Source organism: Drosophila innubila (assembly GCF_004354385.1).
Source record: "Drosophila innubila isolate TH190305 chromosome 2L unlocalized genomic scaffold, UK_Dinn_1.0 4_B_2L, whole genome shotgun sequence".
Lineage (NCBI taxonomy): Eukaryota > Metazoa > Arthropoda > Insecta > Diptera > Drosophilidae > Drosophila > Drosophila innubila.
This window is the reverse complement of record NW_022995372.1, coordinates 13,569,320-13,595,638: the sequence shown is the minus strand read 5'-3', so window position 1 is coordinate 13,595,638 and position 26,319 is coordinate 13,569,320. Positions and strand designations below refer to the sequence as shown.

Genomic DNA, 26,319 nt, shown 5'->3' with positions numbered 1-26,319 from the left:
TACGAGTAAGTAAGAATTTGTACCGCAGCCCCTCAAAAGGGTTCTTAAGAATACAATAAAAAAAAAAAAAATACAAGAAAAAGATGTGTAAAAAAAGAGATAATTGTAATTCACTGAGAACAAAATAAAACATGTTAACGGATGACTTTCCACTAGTGTTACCTTTCTAGTCTTCCGCTACGATGGTTCTTTAAAATCTATTTGTAAAAGTAGTTTTATATATATCTATATATCTATTTATTGTGTGATGTACGCGTTACTTACTTTATATGTACTTGTATAAACATTATATACGATACCAACTAATGCAATTATGTAGATCCTAATGTTATTGATTTAAGTGAAAGAAGATGTACCATAAACTATATGACCAATTATTAGCTAAGTGTTGTCAATTCAAATAGCGAATATCTATCCCTAAACCATATGTGAGTATGACTATCCTATACTATCTTATATATAATCTTAAATTCGAGTATGCAAAGAGATATTTAAATTGTATACGAGTTATATGTACACTAAAAGCGACAAATATAAAAATATAAACAGAGTTTATATTAAAAAAATTTTAAGTTGTATCTTTGTTACTCGGAAAATAGAAGATATTTGGGGATTTATTTAACGATTTGACCATATCATTAAAGATATTTTTTTTGATAGATTGGATAATTCAAAACTGTAGGAAAGATTAAAGTTTTACAGATAATATCATTCGCTGACTTAGGCAAAATATTAAAAAAAAAGAAGTAAATTTCAGTTGTTTCAGGAAACATATAAGCTATTCCCCATTTTGTTTTTAATTCATCTTAAACTTCCCCTAAAGGTCTATGCAACTGATAATGATCTACTGTGGGCGTACAATTCAATTTATATCTTTATAAGAAAATTTATAGATGCATATATAGTATATAATAAACCGCTACCCACGATATTACTCGTAAATGATTGTGCATAGCGCGAATTTTGAAAAACATTCTGCCGAACCATCGTAAAAATTGTGCAAACTAACAAACTTTGGTTGTTCACATTGTGGCACATTGTTTAAAAAATTGTGAAAACAAGCGAAACGAGAAACGCGAAACGAACGATAAATATTTATTATTTGACGCGTTTAATTTTTTTTCCAAATTGTTAACTATCTATTATTGTTTAAAGTTTTGCGCGCAACGATTATGCGGCTAATTTTTTTTTGGTCTCATAGATTATTGCTAATAGTTTCCCCGTTTGAAGGTTGCTGTAGACTAAATGTCAGCGGTCAGGGTTGTTTAGATGTGGCCAAAACAATAGATGGAAATTTTATGAATGAAATTGTTGTTGTTTTCGTGGCATGGACAGGATGTGACGCTGTCGTAAATCTGTCTTTAATAAACACAACCGAAGGTTGATTAAACAAAGGTAAGGTTAACTTTGCTTTCCTTTTCATCCCTTTTAGAAACGAATTTCGTGCTTCGAAGTAAATTAATTACGATGTGCAAGCTGACTGATTGATTGATTGATTGCTTGTTCATTTACCTGTAATTAATTTGAGTTCAACCCGGGGCACGTGCTTGCTAGCTTTTTAGACTTTGTTTACTTTTGCGAGACCAATAAAAATAAACGAAGACATTTTTTATGAAGGCTTTTTTACCTTTAGCGCATGTTAACACTTAAAGAGTTTTTATGTGATTCGCATCTATGTGAAAGTCAACTAAAATGAATAAAATGTCATGCTAATTATAGACATAATCAAAAGATCTGCATATTTGCATAACACGCGCCTCCACTGGGAACATCAATTAGGTTAAAGAGAGACACCTCCTTTTGTAGTTTAGTTGAAAGTCAAGAATGTGTTGGGGTGGGATTTGCATTGATGGATCAATAAATATACAATTTATCCCATTTAATTAGTTTTTATTGGTGTAAAGCTGTCCGAAATGCAAAACATGTTGTGCCGCGCGCATAAATTAAAAGCAATTTGTATAAAAATAGGTTTTTACGATGCCGCCAAGGCGTCAACTCATCCAAGCCAATTCCCGACCGGCCTGGTCCATCTGAATTTCCATTTTTCACATACAAACTCTCGCCCCTTGGTTGTCTACAGTAATTTATGACTCGCTTTTGCCTTCTCGATATTTATAATTATTCGGCTGGCAAACAGAACTGTACGACATTAAATCGTCACAACCTCAAAAGTATGCTACATTTTTTATTTAAAAAATCCATCTAAAAACGAGACAAGTAGTGACAAAATCAATGAAATACCGTTAAATATAAGCCCATATCTGCATAAAGGTGATCAAATCAATTCACTCTGGACGACAGTCACGCTTCTGGTGAAAAAATCAAGAAGGGTGCGAAAGGCTGCTATCAGTACGAAAAAGAAGATTAGTTCCAGTTATACACTGATCGAACGATTTGGTTTTAATTAAGAAAAGTGCTTACTAAGACATTTTCTAGTGAGACGAGGGCGTTAGATGGATAGGTCAGAATTTAAGGTATTGACGTGAATTTTGGTTTCTTCAGATTCAGATTCAATTTTATACTTTATAATATGAGGATATTACTTAAGGGAAACATGTTATTTTCAAATACGCGACCGCTTAAACTTTTGCTATTTATACATATTATTTAACCGACTTTAAAAGACACGTCTTATAGAAAGAATTTCTTGTTTTAGAACTTGACTCGTGCATTCTATGATATATATTTAGAATTTGTATCTTAACATCTCGAAAAAAAAGTATATTCGAGTAACTCAGTAAGCTTACATAACTCGTTTAATACTTACTTTTTAAAATTAACAGCCTGAGATTTCTGATATTTTCCATCGCTTTAAGCAAACATCTTATTATGGATTGTTTGTGAAAAACTGCAGCATCTGCTTTGTGATATATAATATTTACATTATGATGAAAATTTGAAAAACGCTTAACGAAAATGCATAAATAATAATTCATTTTGGTTCGCACACATTCTGTTTATTGGGTGCAGTTATTGGCACGTTTCTGTCTAAATGTCTATAGTCTATGGTTAATGTTTTGTATCTTGGCTGATGTGGAAAACAATGAGCCAACTTAGTAGCTAAACAAAGAGATGTGCAGGTGTACAAGCTGTCTAAAATTTACATTTGTATGAGTGTGTTAGTGTATGTGTGTCTATATAAAAATGTCTATAAAAATGTTTGCGATAAATCACAAAAAATGTATGAAAAATTGCAGCAGTCAAAAGAGAATCGAATAAACGTCCATCAAGATCAAGGAGGTCAATCCTCAATTCGAATCCGAGTCCAAGCATATTCCAATCGTTAGGCCGATTTAAGTGGTATATGCTGTTTGATTACCTATAAGAAGAACGATATTGTTGAGATAGGAATATGTATGTTTGTGTTATAAACAATTGTAATTTGTTTGCCATGCTGTTTACAATTAAATCCTAATAAAGGAAAGAAAAATCAATTAAGACGCGTGTGAAATACGTCAGACTATATCTAAAATTAGACAGACCGACTAGGGGTTTGTTATTTTATTCGATCGATCGACGCGTCTATTTATAACGAGGGCGTGAACTGAATCATAGGTAGTTCAAAACATGCTCAGGAAATGCGTTTTCCATGGAATGAAAATCAATAAAAGCACACGCAATAGCCAAATTACAGGGAAATCAATAGAATAATTAAAATACGACTATTAATATTGTTGTTTTACCAACCTCAGAGCACATTTTCTTATAGATCTCGTCAGTGTCCCACGGTCCACGTTCGGGGAGTGCGATGCCACGCCTCCGCAGTTCCTGGACACAGTCTGTGAGGTCAAAAATAGGCAATGGATCGATGCTGGCCTTGGCCACCTTCCCGGCCAAATACTCAACGTAATGTGTACTAGAAATGAATGAATAATATTAACTTTAGTTAAGGATAAAACTAGTTAATGGATTATTCTAATCCTACCGACACATGCCCGCATGCTTATCAGGCACATCGCTATTGCAGACGGTATCAAATAATCCCTGTGGAGTCTCCTTCTGCAACGGTATGGGACAACGGGCCAAGGCTCTGGCCTTTGTGGAGCTGCTGGGCTCATCTTGAAGTTCTGAGGGTTCCGTGTCGAATTGGACTTTGTGCTCCTTGAGCAGGAACTGCAGCTGCAGGGGTAACTTGTCGCGCAGGTAGAATAAACAATTGCGTGGATGATGAGCATGCAGACCCAACTTGGCACAGTAGGAAGATATATTGCACTTGGCGCCCATCATGAAGGGTCTAGCGCAACCGTAACAGAACTCAAATTTGCACTGGGTGCAGGTAAAATGCATGCAGCCACCCCTGAAAGAAAAGTTACACAGAAGCTTCTCAGAGAATGACCATATAAAGTTAGTCTCGAATTTACCTTGCCAAAGAATATCGAAACTTGCACTTGGGACAATCGATGCCATGCTGTGCCAAATGCTCCTGGACACCCTGTGCCTGTAGCTCCGGATCGTTTTCACTCTTCCACTCCAAGTAGGCAGAACAACTCGTGCCCTCGTGCTGTTTCTCCCAAGGCTTCCGACACTGAGCACAGGTCACCGAACCACAGTCGGGACAGATCAAACGCTTCTGCTTGGGACGAGCAAAGAATCCCGAGGAGCACTGTATGCACCATTTGAAATTGGGATCTTGGAGCAATGTACGATCACGTAACTTGCGCTGGAAAAGCTCATGGACATCGATGTCCAATATGCTCTTTAGGAATATATCCAAATTGGAGAAGTACTCCAAGTGTTCATCTTCGTGCTCCACCTCGTTGCTGAGTTCGGGCTGCTTACAAAACGGGCAGCTGCAATCATTGATACTGCGATCGGTAATCTGAAGCGAAAATAATGAGAAGTTATAGTTATTCAGGGGTGACACAGAAATCGAAATCAACCGAAAAATGTATGGATTATTTTTTATTCAAGAGAAAAGATTTCTAAATCTAAGCAAATGAATGTAATTTCGAAAATAAATAGCAAGCTTCATTTTTAAGTTCGCCTCTACCCCGATTTACAATCGGATAATAAACGCGGAACAAACATGTAAAATATGATAGTACAACAACAGCAGTTTAAGAGCAGCAGAAAAACAGCAGTCAATAACAGCCGATAATTTTTAGAATTTTGCCGCTAATGAATTATTGACGCAACAGAGGATAGAGCAACACTTGCCAAGCCGACGTCAAGATAGGAAGAAGCAGAATTACGCAGAAAAAAGCAGCAGACAGCAAGAAATACGACTTTGTTAATTAAATTTACCAACTTTTATATATTCCTTAAATTTGCATCATTAATAAACTTACGAGTTAGTAATCTAACTCAAATACATAGTATTTTTTAAAAACAATTATACGGAAAGTCTCTCACCTGCACTGTAAAGTAGCTTTTGGCGCATTGCTTGCAGCATTTGTGGGTGCACTTCAGCATGGATACGATTTGATTCATCGGATAGGTGTTCATGCATAGTTCGCATTCCTGCTGCAACATGGATATTGCCTGATCCAGATCGGAGCATTCCTTGGCCGCCCACAACGCCACATCCTCCTGGAACTTCATGTTGACCAATGTGGCGGCAATTTGAGCCTCGGCAATATTTGTCACCAATTGTTGTTCCACATATTTTCGAGCCAGGACCTGCAATTGAGAGAATAACCAATTTTATCAGGAAGTCACTGAGCCTTTGATTTAGTTCTACACACCGCTGGTTCCTCAATAACCGTCTCCTGGACACTGGGATACGCACGAAAGACGGGCATACTCAGCTTACGCTTGAGAAGCTCAGCCTTTAGAGGTTCTTGCAGCTCCAGTTGCTCCTCTTCCTCAGTTCCTGAAGTCTCGTAGTCGTCATCGGAAAAACAGGTCTCGTGGTACTTCTTTTTGGGTACCCTTGGCTGCGATCGTGGTTTCAGGAGAGCGTTAACCGCTGCAGCAGCTCCACTTGTGCTGGGACCATCCAAAGTTGTCTTTGTATTGAATTTGTTGATGGCATCGTTCAAGGATTTCTTATTTGTCGGACTGCTCTTAAGGGGCACTCGACTATTGGTAACAGATACACTAAACTGCGTTTGTTTCTGTAGATATTCCTGTTGGATGCGCTTCACCGAAGAGATGCCCATCGGAGCGGAAAAGGATTTGGAACGCAACGGCAATTTCTTATTGGGATTTGGTTCGTTTGTGGGTTTGGGTATTTTACTAACCGTAGACTTGGGTGCCTGAGGTGTTTTACTGAGAGTTTTGGAAGTGTTTATTTCCTCTGACTTGTTTGTGTTTCTATCTGTAGTTTGTTTTTTGTTCGCTGTGGATGTGTTGGGTGTTACCTTCTTGGTCTCTTCCAACACTGTTTCGACTGGTGGTTCCAAGGGTCGTGATTCGGAATCGATAATAGGTGGTGCGGGAATCAAGGGAAGGGCCGTTGCTTCCTCTTCTTGAGAAGGTTCTACTTCTAACTGAGATTGTAAAATAACTTCCACGGGTAGTTCAAGTGGACGACTCTCGTTATCGACTATGATGGGTTCTTCAATTCTTTCCGGAGTTGCGGCTACAACTGGAGCTACAACTTTCTCTGCAGCCGTTTGTGACAGTTCAGAATCAGTTTTAGTTGCTCCTGGGGTCTTGGACCTTTCCTCAACTTCCCTGGCTGGGAGAGAAATAGTCTCAGTTTCATCGGGTATATCAATTCCATGATTTGTGGGCGTGACTGAAGATGTACTCGTGACTGTTTCATGGGGGATGGTTGTCTGAGCAAACTTGATTTCTTCTGCATCATCTTCTTCCTCCTCCAATTCATCTTCTTCTATAATGTCCTCGATTTCGGTGCCTTCCTCATCTTCTTGACCAGCTGCACCACTGGAAGCATCCTCAATGAACACCCCGTGCTCCTCATTGTATGTGCCCTCCTCTTCGCCCTCACTATCGTACCACTCTTCCTCCTCTCCCTCATCATACTCGTCGGAGTAATCTTCAGAGTATTCCTCATCAGTTGACTCAAACTCATCCATGCTGATCTCATCCCTCATTTGCTTGATTAAACGCTGCGTATCCTCCACAAGTTCACTTAGATTCTGCTTAGCTGGATCTCCAGACGGAATAAACTCCTTGAGCACTATTTTTTCCGACTCCGAGTGACTTGATTCTGAATTTATTGTTGCATTACTTGTGGACTTCACCAGCTTCAGCTCTTCTGGAGGCTCCTCGGCGTTAAGAACGAGCAGAACCTCACTCTCAGGTGATTTAGCAGAATGTTCCTCACTCTCAAGGCTGTAGAGCTCCGAGTCTGTGAGCGATTCTTCGTGTATCTGCAACACCTCGTTGCTAAACTCTGTGGCATCTTCGAAGACTTCTTCGGACTCGTTAGGAGTGTTCACAGCTGATGGCACGGAATTTGGCTCTTCTTCTGATGTCGTCCGCTCTAGTTTGGAAGAAGTATTCTCTTCTACTCTTGGAATACTCTCTTCTACCTTCTGTACCTCCACACTCTCCTCTGAATTTGTGGTATTATTATCTGCATCTGCTATGATTGGCGTATGTGCACTATTTCTGCTGTCACTGCGTACACTATTTAAGCTTAGGGTTCTAACAGGAATTTTCGAAAATCGTTTGGGACCACGTTTAGAATTAACTTTCTCAGAAGACGTGGGCATTGTTGAATTAGGTGTTGGATCTATAGCTAACCCTGATTGTAACTGAGAGTCTGTAGTTGCAGCTGGTTCCTCATCTTCGTTTTGAGTTAGAATCTGAGGTTCTATTAATACTTGTTGCTCTTTGTTTTCTTCAGATTCAATACTAGTGACACTGTCGTCAGCCATGACTACCTCCGTTTTCTCATCAGCTAAATCTGTGACTTGCGGTGATTGAGCAGCTTCAGCAACCTGAGCAATGCCCAAGTCTTGTTGTTCAGCTTTAGGTGGCTCTATTTCAACCAGATCGGCAATAGCTTCATTTGACTTAGACATGTTATCATTCTCTGGTGTTTCAACTATTTCTGTTGTTTGTTCAGCTACTACTTCCGCTTCTTCACTTGTTTTCACAATCTTCGGTTCTGTTACCAACTCAATTGTGTTTGTTATTTGAGTGATTATTGGAGGCTGCATTATATCAACATTAGTCTTATTTTGTTGTATTTTCTTTTCTGCATTATTCGGCAATCGATTTCGATTTGTTGGCTTTTGACTTTGATCACGTGATCTGCCATTTTTCGGAAGCTGTGATCGCTTATTCCTTTTGTTAGCCTCTCTACTTGTACTGGGCTTATCATCAAGATCGTCTTTGTCTGAGTGTCTTTAAGTTCAGAAACCAACTGGTAAGAGGATGCTGTTATAGTTGGTTCTACTGCGGAGGGTGTTACTGCAGAAGTAGCTATCACAGTGGGTTCTACTGCAGAAGAAGCTGCGTCAGTGGGTGCTACCACAGAAGGTGTTTCCCCAGGGGGAGCTACCTCAGTAGCTGCCACTGCACTCGGTGCTACCACAGTGCCTGCTTCTACAGTCGATGCTACTACAGAGAGTGCTACACCAGTAGGTTCTGCCTCAGGGGAATCTTCCATATAAGGTGCCACCTCAGACGTGCCTGTCACAATCTTCTCCTGCACAGTCTCCTTTGCTGCTTGACGCTGGATATCTGTTGCTGCCACAGTTTCCCTTGCTTCAACTGGATCAACTGTCTGTAACTCTGGAGTAGCAACTGCTTTTGGTGCCATAAAGCTTTTGTAGATTATGTGCTCAGCATCTTCCAAGTCATCTGGCTGCCATTCTTGTTCATGCCGTCTCTCCATAGCCCGATCAAACTCCAACTTAAAGTTGGCTATTTCTGTGGCATAGATAAAGTTCGGTGGAAGTTCCTCACGTATGGAGCCCTCTCTCAAATTTGGTTTGATGACCTCCTCCATAATGTAAATACTTGGGTCGGGTGGAGGAGGTGTCGGCTCCTTCTGTACAACTGTTTCAACGGCAGGAAGTGTGACTTCAAGGGGTTCCCTGAGTTCTTGTTCCACCTGCTGCACTAGGTTTGGTACAATGTCTTGAATATGCTGCCAGACAAAGTTCTTGACATCATCTCCGGATTTATCTAGAGCCGCACCAGGAGATTTGAGCATGCTGATTGGACTCTTGGTTAAAATACGCATAACTTCTGGATCTGTTTCATACTCTTGATCTGGTTTGCCTTTGAAGGTCTCGAGCATGGTTTCAATGGAGCGCAGAACCTCCTGGTTTTGCTTGGCCTGATTTTGTTCCATGTTACCAATAAGAATCTCGAGATTCTTAAGGGTGCTGTCCTCAAGTTGATAGGGACTTGGCGTGGCATATGAAGACTTCGCTGGACTATGAGTGTCATCGGTGTAGAGAGCATCATATGGATTGGCAAGAGCAGGACTCTCATTGTGTGGCATTTGCAAGCAATCCAAAGCATGTGTATTTAGAAACTCATGGATATCTACACAAAGACGGGAGATATGAAGAGTGTCAAAAGAGTTATGAGCACTGAAAAAGGGGATTGGATCGACAATGAGCTTTGAAACTAAAAACTAACCCGACTTTGTATCTATAGCCGCACTCTCATTCTCCACGCCATTCGGCGAGCCCCAGATGCGCATTAGAAATGGTTTGAGTTGGGTGCGATTCAATTCCAGCAATGCCTGATCCACATTACCTTGATGTGCGGTCAGCGCATTCACAATGTCCTCACTCAAGAAGTTGCCCTTTGCCGCCAGTTTGCGATACTTTTGCTGTCTCTGCTGGATGCAATCTGCCACCGCCTGCCACACGTTTCCCCCCGAACTCCTTAAAGCATCGCGTGCTTCATTCTGTGATATCGTTCCAATCGTATTCTCCGCCCGTTCCTGACCATATTTTGTGGAAAGGCTCTGTACGGTCTGTACCAGCTTATGCCAGTTCTCCCGCAGCCATTGTATGGGATGTATATCGGGTCCACAGTATTTTAGGGCTGCCTCCAGTTCCTCCACCGTAAATTTGTATAGTTCTAACTCTTTAAGTATGATGTGCATTTCAATCTCCGGATCTCGCGCCGGTTCGTGCTTATACCCAACCGAATCATGGGGTAGGTCAAATGGTGAGGAGGTCTGCTGTAGGCAAAGATCCATAATAAGTTGGATTAAGAGTAAAGAACTTCAAGATAGCGAAGATAACTTACATGTTGCAAGGTCCTTAGGTCATTTATAAAGTTAGGACGTCTTGTAACCTGTCCAGTGCTGGGTTGCATCGGAGAGGGTTCTGTGCTGTACCTTAGATCATTGGAGCTGCGATAGCGTTCAGTCTCTTGAGGTAATTGTGAGCTGCTTCGATAATACGGTTGTCTTTCCATCTTGACCGGCTCCGGCGTCCTGAATCGCTCCTGCACAACAGGCGACTCGTCCGCTTGACCGCCAAAGGGTACCGCATCGTAGGTCTGCAAGCAAAGATATTGTAACAACCGAATATTTGATAAATTTGAATTTGTTTATCATTTACTTGAGTGGATATGTTTTGTGGCGGCGGTGAGGTGCCCATTTCACGTGCCTGTCGAGACGTATCTTCGCTAGACTTGAGCTCTCTGGGTGGCGTACCGCCACAACCGGTTGATTTCTTCTGTGCCTGTGCCTGTGCCTGTGCCTTAAGCACCTGCTCCGCCTGTGCCTGAATGCTCTCATCCAGTGTATTCCAAATATTCTCAACGGATTCTAAAAGGTATTTATGGATGAGATTAAGAGTCTTTAGTAAGACGATCTAACAGTCTATCGGCTGCTACCGAAAATTCAAACAAAACTCAATGGTTTTCAGTTGGAGTTGTGTATTTCCATTTCGTTTCAAATAAATGCGTTAATTGTTGGGCTTACAAATGGTAGTTATTATTAATGTACAATGTTTAGTCTTTGATTTGAGTGGGTTTTTGTTGTTGGTACTGCGATTGGGTTCGTTCAGGTCTTGGTGCCCTCGAAAAATGAGATTTTCTTTTGTATCCTACCTTTGTGTATGAAACCCTTGGCCACTGTATTATCGGATTCGTTTTCCGAGGACGCTTTCAGCTTTGATTTGGTGACTGGGCTGGGTTTCTTAATAGGACTTGTAGTAGTTGTGCTTGTCGAGGCTGTGGCTTGCCTGGGCTTGGCTTTTGTTGCAACACTTGTGGCACTGCTGACCGGCTCAACGGGCTTTGTTGACTTCATGGAACTCTTGCGTGCGTGCTTCGTCTCCGGCATGACGGAGGAGTTGCTCTCCTTAACAGTCTTAATCGGGACAGGCTCTGAGATGAGAGTCTTCGACTCGGTTTTGGTAGATACGTGTGGTTTCTCCGGTGGCTTGCTGGGTGTCTTACAGCAGATGGCACATATCTTAATGTTGGGCTCATTCACAAAGGTGCAGAACTCGCATTCCCACTCGTGATCTGGTGTCGAAGGTGGCGGCCCAAGATCATCATCTTCTGCGGCGACAACAGCAGGAGATGGTGTGGCTTCAACTTTTTCTTCTTCTGGCTCACTTTCCGAGGCGGTAACTTCTTCCTCTACCTCCTCATACTCGGACTCAGTTTGCTCGGCCTTAACGGGAGTGGGAGTCACTTTTGGCACCACCGCAGCGGCTTGTGTATTCTCATCTTTCATCTCTGGCTTACGTTTGGATTCGGTGCGTCTGGTCTTCTGCTGATCAGCCTCTTGTAGTTTCTGTTGTATCTTCGCCTGAACCAAAGCTCGTGCACCGGATCCTTCCGACTCGAGATCTGAGTAAATGCGACTAGTTTTGGGTGGTTCAGTTTGGTTTCTCTTTAATGTACCTCCTCCACCTCCACCTCCGCCTCCTCCTACTCCTATATTTGAATCACGTCTTTCTGGTAACCACTCGCTCTGCACGGACTTCGCAATGGATCCCCGTCTATCTCGTAGCTTGTGCTGCCTCGATCCATGACGCTGCTCCCCGTCCAGCTCATCATGTCCGCCGTTGTTAATCAACTGCGAGGCGCTCGATAGACGCCGCTGACGCTGATGGTGTTGGTGTGACCTGGAGGCGCTTGTCATTCCGGAACGATTGGACACTAATGAGCGACGATCATCCTGATCCGAGTCCTCATCATCGGTCAACTCATCATCCCCATAACTGCTCCTCTTCCGTCGCATCGAAACGGACTTTCTGCTCGGCGTGGGCGATGCGGCATAACGGGCACGTGATGCTGCACGAGACGCTGCTGTTGGTGGCATCCCCATTACACCTGATCAAGGGAGATCCATCAATACTTGGACTTGGTAGAGCTGACTATTGTTTGGAACTTACCTGGATGCATGACGGGATAACCTGCAGCACCTGGATACATATTGGGCATGATGCCACGTTGAGTCATGAACACAGGCGGTGGGTAGTGCGGATGTTGTTGCTGTGGCAAGTAGCCCTGCCCCATGTTCAACGAGAGATTCGAGTGATTGAACTGCTGCTGGGAACCAAACTGGGACCACTCATCTGGGGATCTCATCTGGGCATGTTGATGAGGCGCCCAGTTGCCTGCCTGATGACTCTGACAACCGGCACAATTCAGTTGGGCCATGGATTGTGCCTGGAAAGAATACAACAGAATATTTATATCTTTCAATTAATATTATTGCAGCGATTTCTTAATTTTATTTATTATTATTTAGCATTTTTCCATTAAGTTAGAAAAACAAAGAAGAAAAATATTAAAAAGATGAAATAAAAGTAGTAAATACAGTAGAATATGATTTTATTTGTTATCAAATCGTTTGTTTAAATTTATATATTGTGTAATTATGATTTTGTTTTCGTGTCCAGGCGCTACAAGTATAGGCCTAGATTTTTTTTATTGCCATTGGCAACACTTAAATGAGAAATTAAAAAAGAGACCTCGAAAACTATTGGTGTCTAAAAGAAATGTAAGTCAGCCAAAGTCGAAGAGTCACTTTTTCAATACCTTGCCTTAAATCCCTTACCTAACTTTTACAGATTACTTATTATATAACCTTGTACTAGTCCAATATTAATACTATAACTAATAACAATACTAACACTTAGTAATCTGATTGGGTTTTTCTGGTTTTTCCACAATCCTTGCAACAAATGTTGGATCATTTATAATTTTTGCATACCGCAGATCTAATTTTAATTTTGTTTTCTCCTTTTTAGTTCATAATTTTTAATTAATATTAATTTTAAATTTTAATTCATAGCATAATATTTATTCTTATTAATTTTTTCTTTGCCGACGGCTTATATTGATGGAGGTGGAGTTTCCCTATGTGCCTCACCTGTTGCATGCGCTGATTGGCCAACCAGGCGCCTCCATTCTGTGTCTCGGCCAGTGGACGACGATTCATGCTGTTGAGATTGAAGACCGAGGTGCTCATCTGACGACGCTGAGCTCCAGCTGCCTGTCGTTGTTGTTGTTGGAACAACAGGGAATTGTGAAAATTGTGTGAATCATCCGAAAGATCAAAATGCGATGAATTCAAACCGGATGACATGCTGCCGGAACGAAAATGCGAGGGCGATGGTGAAATGTTTGACCAATGCTCGAAGTTGACGCCATTCGGCAAATGCTGTACGATAATGAACAGAGAACGAGAGAGAGAGAGAGAGAGGGGGAGAGACAAGGACGAGACGATAACGTTGACATAGACGTAGACGATACATTGATGAGGGGAATTTGAACAAAGTAAAGGGTATTCGCACAGTCGCATACCTGTTCATTGCTGTTGGAATTGCCCAGTTCATGTTGCGCCTTCTGCTGACGATATCGTTGCTGCAACTGCGCCATGCGATCCAATGTGGCACTCGCCTTCGTCTTGATCTTCTCCAGCTGCACAGATGGCGGTCTCTGTATCGTATCAAATACTGACTTGGGCGTCCCAGAACGCGACGACCCCCCACCCTCACTCGGAGCTGCACGCGGAGGCTCCGGCAATGGGCGATTATTCATCTGGGGCATAGGATTTGATGTCGTCGTCATCGTCGTTGTAGTTCGCCAGCCACCGATCGACTTGTGCGAAGGCGTCGGCGATGGAGGTGGTAGCATCTGCAAGAGAGTTTTCGAATTTGGGTCCATTTCGATTTGGAATTTGTATTCATAGCCTTTAGTCACAACCTATTCAAGTAGAAAATCATATTCTTGATCAGGTCCAGGTCCGTCTGTCAGAATCGGAACACTAGCTGTCGTAGAACCAACTATTTTAAATGCATAAAAAACAACTTATTTTCATAATTATTTGTTGTTCTTACCTAAAAAAGTTTTTAAGTATAAATATTATTTACATATTCCAAATAATTTTGATCAATATTGGAATGTTATTTATTAGTTTGTTGCCATTATATGGATCAGTTGAAATTTGACTTCTTGTATGGTAAACAAATATTCTCTAAAATATATCTCATAAATATATTTAAATTGTTTCAAAATCGGATCGCATTGAAATCAAATAGCTCTCATAGGAACGATCCTCGGAAGATTATATCATTAAATTAAAAACTTTTTTGTTTTGGATCTAAAAATGCACAGTGCTTTGCAAGGATATCAAATCATCGGCATGCCGAAGATATATTTTCTTTCTTGTTCGAATTAATTTTGTTGTTATAGGCGGGTTTTATTGTTCTTTTCTTGTTGTTGTTGTTGTATTTTTATTGAAGCATTCAAAATCGTTTACAAACTGGTTACTAAATGATAAATTGGAGCTAGCTATGTTGGCTGGTTTGGAACTTGTACTTTGGAGGAGTACTTGTAGGAGTACTTTGGAGGAGTACGGAGTTTGTTTTTTTGGTTTAAGAAATCGTGCAGTGGCGTACCTGTTCCTTGCGGCCCAGAAACGGTGTCAACAGACCACGCTTGCTGCGTCTCGGTGGCGCCACGGGCGGTGTGGCACCTGCCTGTGCCTTTGGTGGTATGGGTGGTGTGCCCTGCTCCACGGCCTAGGGAAAATCAAGTTAATGAAGCTGTATGTAAGGCAACAATTAAGTTAACTCACTTTGCGTATATGCTGCTTGCGTTTGGGATGCTTGTGGAACATGTCATCGCAGGAGGCGCAAAAGATTTGACCAGCGCACTCGGCACAAGTTACCCAGGGATTTTGGGAGCCGCACAATGTGCACTTTAGTTTGTTGTCTGCGAAAGTTCGAGATTAGAGAATTCAAATTAATATCAGATAAAAGATTTCCTACAAAGCTGGGAGAGGTATATGATAAGTGTCAGATATCTTGATGTATTGCACAGTGATCAATCTTAATTAAACTATCATTAGAAGTGGATACAATTATTTATTAAGTCAAGATCCAATGATGATCTATTTATTTCAAGATCTGTTAATATGTAATAAAGATAAAATTAATTCAAAATCTATCGATAAATTTTATAAAAGATACATATTTTGATGTTCTATTACGTGAATCTTTCAATCTACCTGATCAATTTAGCACTTCTACTTGCCTGGCGTTTTAATACGAATCTGTGTTGTCTTCATGGGCTCATTTGAGTACTGCTGCTGATTGGAGAACTCGATCACTTCGTAATCCGGTTCGGGAGTGCTTTTCGTCTTGGGTGGCAATGAGGGCAACTTATGTGCATTTCCATTTGGAGGAGGTGGCGGTGGTTTGGGTCCAATGCGTTCATTTGCCTCAGTCTACAACATGCGAAAAGTATTAATTCTTATTCCAATTCTATGTCAAATTTTCCGGATACTCACCACCCATGTGGGCATTGTGCGCATATTCTTATTGAGCAATTGTGGTGTCGTCATCTTTGTCGTTGTCTTCGCCTTCGTCTTTGGGATTTGTTGTTCTGCCGTTCACTTTCTGCGCTTTCTCTTTGATCTACTGCTGCGCTCAAATTTTGGGTATTATATAAATAGTTATTAAGAAAGATGTGCGAAAATGTAAAGACAATTAACAACTAGTTTTATTTGATCGTAAACTTTGCAATTTTATGGCTGATAAAAAAAGTAGGTTGATAGTTTTTTGCAAGCATAAAAAATACTTTCAAAATAGAAAACTAAACTGAGAAATACAAAGTTATTCTCAGTTTTATTTTTGTGATAAGTAATAAATTATACTTATTTTAATTTTGTGTGAATTCGCACTGTCCCAGGCACTTCAAACGACTTCATATTCAATTACACAAAATGCCAAAATTTTGTTGTATACATATTTGATGCATATTTTTAGCATCGCTCACCTAATTTTTGAGGCAAGTCCCTAGGTAAAAACCGAATGCAACGCAATTTTCAAACGCCCAATCGCCGCCAGAGTTGTTCCACGAATAAACTGTATAAATATAGGCCAAAAATTCTACATTCAAAACAAGTGTAAATCGAAGAACAGCTCGAATAATAAATACTCTGCACATGATTTAATTCTACTAAATAGTTTGACATGTTTTATATTCAAAACAACACTGAATAAAAGACCTGCATAATAGACACTCTCTTAAACTTAAAAATCCTTTATTTAATATAAGTATTTCATTTATTATTTATTTAACTAGGATTATCTCCAGATCAGCCTTAAAGTAGGCAACATTAAGTGTCAGTAAATTTATTTTCAAATTAGGAAATTAATTGTGTTTTAATTGCACCCAGCATTACTTTTATTTCTAATCATTGCTGGGTATTAATGCATTTCGGCAGTAGCAGTAAATTGTTGTTGTTTATTTATGAAACGATGCGAGCCAAGCAAACGAAATTATTTCTGTGACTCAATTAGCCCATGCTGAAAGCATGGCTAAGTGGAAAGGAAGTGAGAGACTGAGAATGCAGCATTTTTGAAGAACAGAAACAGATAAGGAGAGAGAGAACAACAAATATAAGAGCAATAGAGCAGCTTATTTAATTTTGTAAAAATACTCTCATATGCGAATTGCAAAGAGAACTTGGCGTCAAATAAAAGAGAATATTTAAATGAGATAATTATCTCTATCTATTATAATAGATTAAGCGATAAATTTAAAGTTTTTGGATAAAACTAATAAAAATACAATAAGAGAGAATTTAAAAAAAAAAATGGAATCGTACTGCAAACAAAAAATTATATTTACATGATTTTAATTTTATTTTATATTTATCTTTTTTGCGCTGATGTTTTTTTTTTTAATTTGTCTTATAAATATTTTAGAAATTTTAGGAAGAGTTAAAGACAGAGAGACATAGAGAGAGAGAGAGAGAGAGCGGTTAATATAAGAAGAGAAGATATACATTTATTCTAATTTTTTGATTATTTACAAATAAATGTGTCACAATCGAAGTGAGCATAGACTGCAGTCAGAGGCCTCTTCCTTCTGTGTATGTTATGGTCGTTGGCAGTTGCCCTGGGAGACGCACACACATTTAGACACACACACACACACTTACTCACACAGTCAAACGAGCGCAATAAACTATTTATAATTTCTTAATTTCTTGCCATATTGATAATTACCTAAATTTTGATTATTTTCTTTTTTTTTTGCACAATCCTTGTATACAAATTTATTAAAAAAAACCAAGTTTTTTTGCATTTATTTGGATTACTTATCGGAAGTGTGAAATGCCGTGAACTTTTAGTTGTGTTTATTTTTAGCACACACTTCAATGGACTTTTTCTTTTTATTTTCTTCTAATTTCTTATTCTTTTAATACAAATCCAATTTATTTCTCATTGTACTTTTTGGTCAGATTAAGTAGTCGGGTGCAAGACCCTCTATAAAGATCACTTACATAATTCGATTTAACTTTCAACGCCCCACCGCACTCAAAATTGCTGCTGCCAGCTGGTAACACATGAATATATATACTTTTATATATATAGGTAAATATATATAGATATAGACTATATATATGGATTCTGTTGGTAGCCGCTCGACATTAAATATTTTGCTACGGTCTCGTTCGGCGATCGTCTCCTAACAAACTGATTTGTCTATCGCAATCTAAACAAATTTTTACTATGGTCTAGAGACCCCAGTCTGCAGTTTTGAGGAACTTTGTCATCTCAGAAGGAAAAGTCAACGCCGCAAGTTTCTCAATTCTTGTTCCGTCTCCATCTCTTCCATTATATTTTTCTCTTAGTTTATTTTTTTTTTTTTTTTGTGTCTATTTTCGGGATTTTGCGTTGTTTTATAAATAGTACAGAAAACTTTTTGGGCCTGCCGCGTGTATGAGAACTTTTTCAAATTCGTTTTCCGTTGATTTATTTGTTGTTTTTCTTTTCCTTTTAAACCATTTGCCTGCATTTGTTTTTAATGCTGATTTTGTATTGTGACGTCCAGAAGCGGCTAAATAATTTATGTGATGTTGTTTATTTGTTATCTACGTAAAATTTTTCCTACATATTGCGTTATCGACTTGGCTTCATTTATTTTTATTGTACTCCGTACTAACTAATTTCAAGAAAAGATTAATACACAAGTGTTAAGCTCAACATATAATAGTTGAAGAGCACATTCTAATAAACATGAGCTATAATTTAATATTAATTAAAAAAATATAATAGTCGTCTTTAAAAGCTGTTAAATTGCTCTTTACTTTCTCTTTCTATTCTTTCTCGTATCATATATTTCTCAATAATTTACCAATTGAATGGAAAAGTTTTTAATATTATAATAAATATTTCGACAGTGCAATACTTTGTTGCATTATGAATTATAATTTTTCAAATATGTAAATAAAGTGAGCAGAATGCGACTTCCTGCTGTTAAAAACCAATTAAAAGGTACCACCCGCAATTTTCCACAGCACCCGTAATTACGTGGTCGTTAATAATTGCTATTTTATTTAATAACATATTATTCGGGATATAAGCTTTAAATCAAGCTCACCCAAGTTATTCAACAATATATTTTTAGTTTACTAAATCTGTTTGTTAAATTCTTATAATGTAGTACTTTTAGCGTTTTTTTGTTTAATTCAATTACAATTCCATCGAAAAATTGAACAAAATGGCATGAATAACAAACGTTTTTAATCTGTTTGGGCTGTTATAAATTCCACTTTCGGATCTATTTTTAGCATATTTATAAAAATAAATCCATAATCCAAAAAATTAAAGTGAAGCACGCTTCCAAAGCGCCACCTGCCGTCAGCAAGCCCACAAATCAAATAACAATTAAGCAATATTTACACACAAATACTTTTAGCCATACTTATATAAATAACTACAAATAATATTTGCGCTTTTATTTATAAATAAAATTTCCAATCTCTGATGCGAATTATGGCCATAATGAGCGCCTCACGGCGGCCGTTAATTTGCACAACTATTGAGGCAAGTCGAGCGCAACATGTGGTATGAGTAATATTAAATACACACTCATTCACTCGTACATTTGTGAGTACATAATAATTGCAAATAATGCCAACAATAAATGACATGCACAACGGATTTGTCAGAGGTTTAGAATGAAGGCAAAGACGTAGCTCGATAATTGCAGACACGCATATTTGATAAGCCTGCGGCGGCTCTGTTCCCGTCTCTGCCTCTTCCTCTGCTTCGGTCTCTGCATCTGCTGGCAGCACCCACGCTGACTTCGACTCGACCTTGCCTGCTGACGTCGACGCCTGCACGTGCATTCCCCACACACAACAACACAAACAACATAAATCGATGCTTACACAACGTGGCGTCTTAGCTGTGAGAGTGTGTGTGCTTGTGTGACTGTCGGCTATTCGACCCGTCCCGCCTTTCCGCTCTCTCAGCTGTTCGTAAACAAGCGAAATGCCGGCTGTTGTTATTGCTTTTGTTGCTGCTGACGCTGAAAGCTCTGCGAAAGCTCTGACATATTCTTATCGCATGCGATTTATTCGTATAGCACACGCGGACTCTTAAAGCTAAAAACAGAATTTTCGGCTGCATTTGCGCAGCGCGCGTTGCAGGAAACGCAAGTGAAACGCGTAGTGGAGAAAAAAAAACTGTTTTAACGCCGCCCACCGCGTGTCGTCGAAACGTGCCAACGTGCCTGCTGGCAGGGGAGGGGTTATCGAATTTTATATAAATGAAAAAGTTCAACATAAATCTGTTTTACTAAGTGCAATATAAAGAAAATTCAAACGAGTAATTTCGCAAATTTGTGCCTTCAACTGTGGCCGTGTGTGTAAAGTTCTAGGACAATAAAATAAAATAATATAATGAAAAGTCAAGGTAAAGCAAGTTTTCATGAAATTAAATGTTATCAAGATTGAAAAAAACTAAGAAAGACTACAGTAAATAGAAGAAAAGTAAATTAAAGTAGGAAAATTGTAAAAAATGCATTAAATTATGTAACTGCAGATTAAAATAAAAATAAGAAATGCATATCTAAATAAATAAACTTTAAAAGTGTATATTGTATATTAAAATGCAGAAAGTAAAAATTAATTATCGTTAATTAACAGCATTTTCTGCAAATTAAGCTGAAGCATAAAAATTTCAATAAAAAACAGCAAAAGAGGATTTAAGCAACTGGCCAGGACGATGTCGTGCACTTCAGTTGGCTCTATATACGAAAAATCGATACTTGAAGCCGCAGCAGCAATCGTCGTCGCAGTCGCAGTTGCCGTCGCAGTCAGCAGACGCAATCGCTGATTAAATGACAACTAAACCCAACACGGAAAAGCAATTGACAAATAGCAACTAAAACTAGACTAACCACAATGGTGGATGCAAAACCACCGCCAACGCCCACACCGGGCACGCCCCCAGCTGCATTTGCCGGCGAAAGATCGAAAATCAAATTGTTTATGGAAAGAACACCGAGCATTGGAGCCCTCAAGTCCAAGTTTTTGACAGTGCTCGGTAACAGTAATGAGCTGCTTAACGGCATATCAAATAAGGTAAGTCCATAGCCTTGATAATGAAAGGTTTCTAGTGGCAGATAATGGTTGGGGGTGGATGTTGTCTATGCTGCAGACAGACTGCCACTTTGGACAGTTTTGTTGCTGTTTTTATTGCAGCTGTTGCTGTTGCTTTTGCTGCTGCTGCTGCTGCTGCTGCTGTTGCTGCACTCGTTTGACCTTCATTTGGCACGGATATTCGCTTGTGGGGCAGCGGCGACCGGCTGGTTGGTTTTGAAATTCGCTCAGCTGTTTCCATTGTACTTGACACAGATACACTGCAGCAAGTTGATGGTCGTCTCCATCTCTTTCCTTTTGTCCTTGATTAAAATTAATTACATACGAGCTCAACTGAAATCCTTCCTCATTGCCATTGTCATTGTTTGTTGAGCTGTTAATTATGGATTATGTCTCCATCCTGCCTTCCTGCTAAGTAATCAATTTACTGCATTGCCGAGCCAAGGACAAATTCATAAAGTGTATCTGCATCTCTACTCTTTCTACTTATAATTATTATTTTTAATTTTAAATTCTGCTTTGATTTTCCAATTCAATTTAAACATACAAATAAATACAAGTTTTTTATCTGTAATATATCAATAAAGAAAATACACTTTTAATTTGTAAATTATTATCATTCTTGTAAATATATAATTGTATTTTATCTAATTATTTATCTTCATTTTTATTTACTACAGTTATTTATTTGTATTTTTATTATTATTATTCAAAAAATATGTTATATTTTGTGTGTGTATCACAATTTAAGATACAACTTTAAATTAATTTTCTTTGTTTATCACATTTATTTACAGTTGACATTGAGCAGCAGTAGCAGCGACTCGGATTACTGCGATGACGATGACGAGGACTTGCCCAAGTGTAAGTGGAGAATTCATTTAGAAGTATTACCTATATAATTCCATTTCCATTGGCAGTTGATGAAACCATTGATTATACCAAGATCGATTTTGAGGCGCGTCGTGTCAAGGCTCGTCGAGCACACGAGGAGATCATCTCAGGTCGTTATAGACAACCCAATTTGGCGCCACGTAAGTTAATGATGAATCCAATTAAAACAAAAGAGTGTGCGTAAGGCATTTGACTACCTCTAATTTCTTATTCAGCTCTGTGCTTGAAAATAGTTAAGCTTTCAGGTGTCCCCTTTACCAACATCATTAGGATCATATTTTATTTTCCTTAATACTTTAATATAGCATTTTAATTTAGCTTTAGCACACAATTTCTAATTTTAACTCTAAGTAATGTAATTAAAAATCCCAATTTCTGGTTCTTTCTATATTACCTACCATTATATATCCCATTATCTAATTAATTTAGCATATTCTTTATTTTTAGCAATCATGCATTTTGTATCTCTTTCTTACAAATTAAATAATATATATTATTTTAACTCCCCTTTGCTTTCAATTAGAAGATTATTTAATTAATTTTTCATATTATTTTACTATTTATGTTTTGAAGTTTAATGTTTTTAATTCCCTTGTCTTTGTCAACCAGTATATATTTCATTATTTAAAAACCTTTTTTATATATTGTTTTAATTATTTCATATTTCCTCTCTTATATTTGTAAATTAAATTAAATTAAAATATTTTATTTTTGGTAATTAAATTTGTTTTTATTTGACATAAATTTTGGTTTTATTTAATGGAATAATGCAAGAAAAATATGATTAAATTCCTGCTGTTCCATTTGGAACAGGTCCACGCTTGGAGCATTCTCGTGGTCGCCATGCCAACAAGCTGGGTGGACCACTACGCTCCAGTTCGGGCTCCTCCAGCAGCACAGATGGCAGCAGCAGTGACAGCAGCAGCTCCATATCGCTGCCAGAACAACCTCCAGCTGCTCGAAGCCATGAGATGAGCAGCACCACGCACTCCAACTCCATGGAGATCGAGTCCCGCAACTCGGGTGGCTATGAGAGGGCCAGAGCCATTGCCGGAGCTAGACGCAGCGAACTGGACATGCAGAAGGACATGCAGAGGATAAGTGAACTGCTGGAGGCCACCACAATGCCACCACAAATAGACGTACAACCACCCACAGAGGCAGCAGCTGGCGGGACAGCTTTTGGTGGTATTGGGACACTGGGAAGGCAGTCTTGGGCCGCTGTCAACTCCATCAGATTGCCACCTCGCAGTCGCACCTCGAACAGCAGCACTCTGACAAGTCTGCGGGATGAGCCGGATCAGATGCAGGCGAGTCCCAGCATGGAGTCCAGCGATTGGCGTAACTTTATACGTTCCGAGTCCCAGAATTCCGTGCCCTCTTGGGCCTCTTCTATCAGTCTGGATTGTCGTGCTGGCGAGGAGCCCGTCAAGGAATTCATGAAGCATTTCACACAGTTGCTGTTTAACAATTCAACAGCTGTTAATCTGGAGCTAAAGTCGGAATTTGGTGTACTGCTGCGACTGGAGATTGGACGCCTCTGGTTCACAAGGTTTCTCAGTGAGCAACGTAACAAGTCCAAGCGCCTGGAATCACTAACATTGAATGCTTTGGCCCAGTACTTTGCCTTGGCTCTCTTCGAATGTGGCGAATGTGAGGATTATCCGCCCGCGGCGGTGCTAATGAATCTCTGCTTCCTCTTCTACCATGAAGGTAAGTTTAGTAACTACTACTACTCCAAAAAGATTTTCCCACAGTGTGCTAGACATATTGTTGATTCTCGGTTCGGGTAGACTAAAAACCCTAAAAAATTCATTAATTGTTATTATGGCTTTATTATTTAAATAGCAATCTTTCTAATAAATAATTGTATTGCCTTAAATATCAAAAAGAATATAATAGCGATAAATTCAATAAAATAATTTTGTTAAATTAAATTCATTGAAGATTTGCAGCATTGTTTTGAATATTTGGGCATCTTAATTTGCTTGCAGTGGAAGTTCCTGGCTGTGATCCTTATCGGGAGTATCTCTTCGTCTCCATGCGTCAGCAGCCCATTTGGCAACACGCGCGATTCTGGAACGCTGTCTTTCACGAGGCCATGCAGTCGGAGCGGGAACATCGTCTCTCCTCACAGCTGAGACGTCAGCAGCGTCGCCAGGCAAAGCAGCAGCAGCGGCAGGCAGCCGCAGCAGCAGCAGCAGCAGCAGAAGCAACTGGCGACGTCCCAATGTCTCTACATAAACATGGTGTCGATTCCACGTCTAGCTCCTCGCATCATGGAGGAGCTGCTGGAGCAACAACTGCAATATCCAAACGCAAGTCGAGTAAATGCAGCCTGGGACAACAGCAAACAGTCAAGGATCAGGAGGACATTGTATTTCGGCAACTCGGGTTAGTCAATGCCCGAATCTTAAAATGGTGCTACTAATAAACTTGTATTAATATTTTCCACCGCAGTGCTTTCACATGCAACATGCACTCACTGGGGACCAGTCAGGAAATGTGCCTCGATTTTCTAAAAAGACACGTGGTGGCCCACAATCTATCTAAGGGTGAGTAATGCAAATAATCTTAAAGGCTTATGAGGTTTATTATAAAATGTAAGTGAATAAATCATACAAAATTATATTTAACTGATGGTACTTTTCGTTAGTTCGTATTATCTTGTTTTTTAAAAATTGTTATAAGTTGAATATACACGTATGAACAATGTACATATTTAAATTGTTTCCTCAGTGATTGCCTAATCAAAAATTAATGATTAAGTATTAAGCTGAAGAAACTGTTATGTTCAAGCTAAATCATATGCTAAGAATTACGTACTTTCTAAATATTAGTTATTATTTATCTAAGCTTATAAGATCACAATACAGTCGAATTTTGATACCATTCAAAATAACTTTTAATCAAAGAATCAAACCGAAACCAATAAGGTTGCGGTTTCGTTTCCGGTACGTTCCGAAACAACTATTTTGGTAAAAGGATCTGTTTCAGTTCTCTTCTTTCGGTATCAGTACCGGTACTTAACTATACACCAAATCAATTTCAAAAAATTTTAAAATGATAGGGTGTCGTTTTGTAATAATTATGACATCGACTTAAATCTAAATAAACCAGAGAAAAATAAAATAAAATTTTTTTAACAAATTTAATAAAACTCGAATGTAAAATTTAGATGCCGAACCATGATCAAATAACTTCTTAATTTTGACATGGTTTTTTATAAGAAAATAAAATTTTCTAAATGAAAATTTGAATGTAGAATGAATATAGAGGCCAAACCATGATCAAAACGACATTCCGCTTGCCTATCAGTACAGTTTTGCCAAAGTTATGACAGTTCGAAGTTGCTCAAGCCTCTGACCTAGCAACTTTACAAGTAAAAATATTTTTTAATTTTGACATGATATTTTACATGAAAATAAAAAGCCCCCGAATCAAGTTTAAAGGGTCTTTTTATACTAATTATGATATAAGGAGTTGATTGAAAGCACAATCTTGAAATTAAAAAATTGGAATTTTCTAAATTTCAAAGGGGGGACCCTTACCATTAAAGTGGAACCATGGCTATGATGGTCGAAAAATAATAGAATTTTATAAATGCAAAATATATAAAAGCAGAATGAATTAAGAGACCGAATCATGATCAAAATGGCATTTCGATTGAAAATTGGGTCAGTTTTCTTTAAGCTGTGACAGTTGGAAGTTTGTCAACTCTTTGACCTAGCAACTTTACTACAACCGTTAAAATCGTTTCGGTTTTCGGTTCTTGAAAGAGAATTAATTACGGTTAACGGTCACGATAACTGTTACAGTGTTATTCCCTGCTTTTAATACAATAATAATTATAGTATGATATAAAATTATAAAAGTCAATAACAGAAAATATTGCAGGTTTTCTGTACAATGAAGTGATTTTCTGGTTCATGCAAAATAACTATAAGAAAGTTCGACAGTTATAATAATATCTAAATTATCTTTATTCTCTTTGCCTTAAATTAACTATTATATTTAAATTATTTCTATTACAGACAAAGCCAAGCTGATCAGGGATAATATTTATCGTATGTATCATGAGACGGAACTCTGGGGTGCCCAGCATAGTTAGGTGTGATATGTGCTGCTTTGCCTACTCCATGAAATGTCCCATCTTGTTTAAAGCTCCAGCACTAATTTTATCAACTAAAAGTTTAAACTTTTGTCTCAACTCAAGATAACCTTTTTGACTTTAAGCAACAAACTTAAACCTTTAACAAATCTCTTGATGTACTGTACTCTTATCTAGTTAAAATTTGTACTTGCATTGTTGACTAAATTTTGAAAATTGAAAAAGATAAAAGACAAGTAAAAAATGAAATGAATACAATATTGATATCCGCAAATTGTGATAATAATATTTTGTGATTACTTTATACTATATCAACAAACTAAGTTTAGCAAATCATAATAAAATGAAAATAATAATCGTACATACATACAATATATTTCAACTAAAGTACAGTCAAGGAAGATGCTCGAGAATAAACAAATATGTAATTAACTATACAATATTCTGTAATAATGGTGCAATAACACACATTTAATTTAACATAACAAATAAAGTTCAATAAGCAATTGCAATATGCAAAACAAATTTGTACAAACAAAAGTAAATCTTTTCTTGG

General features: G+C 38.6%; 3 protein-coding genes across 3 annotated transcripts; 1 reads left to right on the top strand and 2 right to left on the bottom strand.

Moving 5' to 3' along the window:
* Positions 1-2,941: 2,941 nt before the first annotated feature.
* LOC117779704 lies at positions 2,942-8,444 on the bottom strand. The gene is made up of 6 exons (XM_034615983.1): positions 5,685-8,444; positions 5,353-5,619; positions 4,362-4,819; positions 3,926-4,297; positions 3,688-3,856; positions 2,942-3,319 (listed from the first exon to the last, which is right to left on the bottom strand). Exons 1-6 carry the CDS (start codon positions 8,073-8,075, stop codon positions 3,284-3,286), a joined length of 3,693 nt encoding a protein of 1,230 aa, XP_034471874.1. The 5' UTR covers positions 8,076-8,444; the 3' UTR covers positions 2,942-3,283.
* A 2,302-nt stretch (positions 8,445-10,746) lies between these two features.
* Positions 10,747-17,825, bottom strand: LOC117779705. The gene is made up of 9 exons (XM_034615984.1): positions 17,651-17,825; positions 15,647-15,779; positions 15,391-15,583; positions 14,933-15,069; positions 14,754-14,876; positions 13,657-13,989; positions 13,223-13,513; positions 12,240-12,516; positions 10,747-12,177 (listed from the first exon to the last, which is right to left on the bottom strand). The coding sequence occupies exons 2-9, from the start codon at positions 15,698-15,700 to the stop codon at positions 10,895-10,897; spliced, it is 2,691 nt and encodes an 896-aa protein (XP_034471875.1). The 5' UTR covers positions 15,701-15,779; positions 17,651-17,825; the 3' UTR covers positions 10,747-10,894.
* Positions 17,826-20,560: 2,735 nt separating this feature from the next.
* LOC117779737 (uncharacterized protein KIAA0513) lies at positions 20,561-26,303 on the top strand. The gene is made up of 7 exons (XM_034616037.1): positions 20,561-20,740; positions 21,556-21,622; positions 21,679-21,792; positions 22,466-23,365; positions 23,647-24,046; positions 24,113-24,207; positions 25,687-26,303. Exons 1-7 carry the CDS (start codon positions 20,561-20,563, stop codon positions 25,761-25,763), a joined length of 1,833 nt encoding a protein of 610 aa, XP_034471928.1. The 3' UTR covers positions 25,764-26,303.
* The last annotated feature ends 16 nt before the right edge of the window (positions 26,304-26,319 follow it).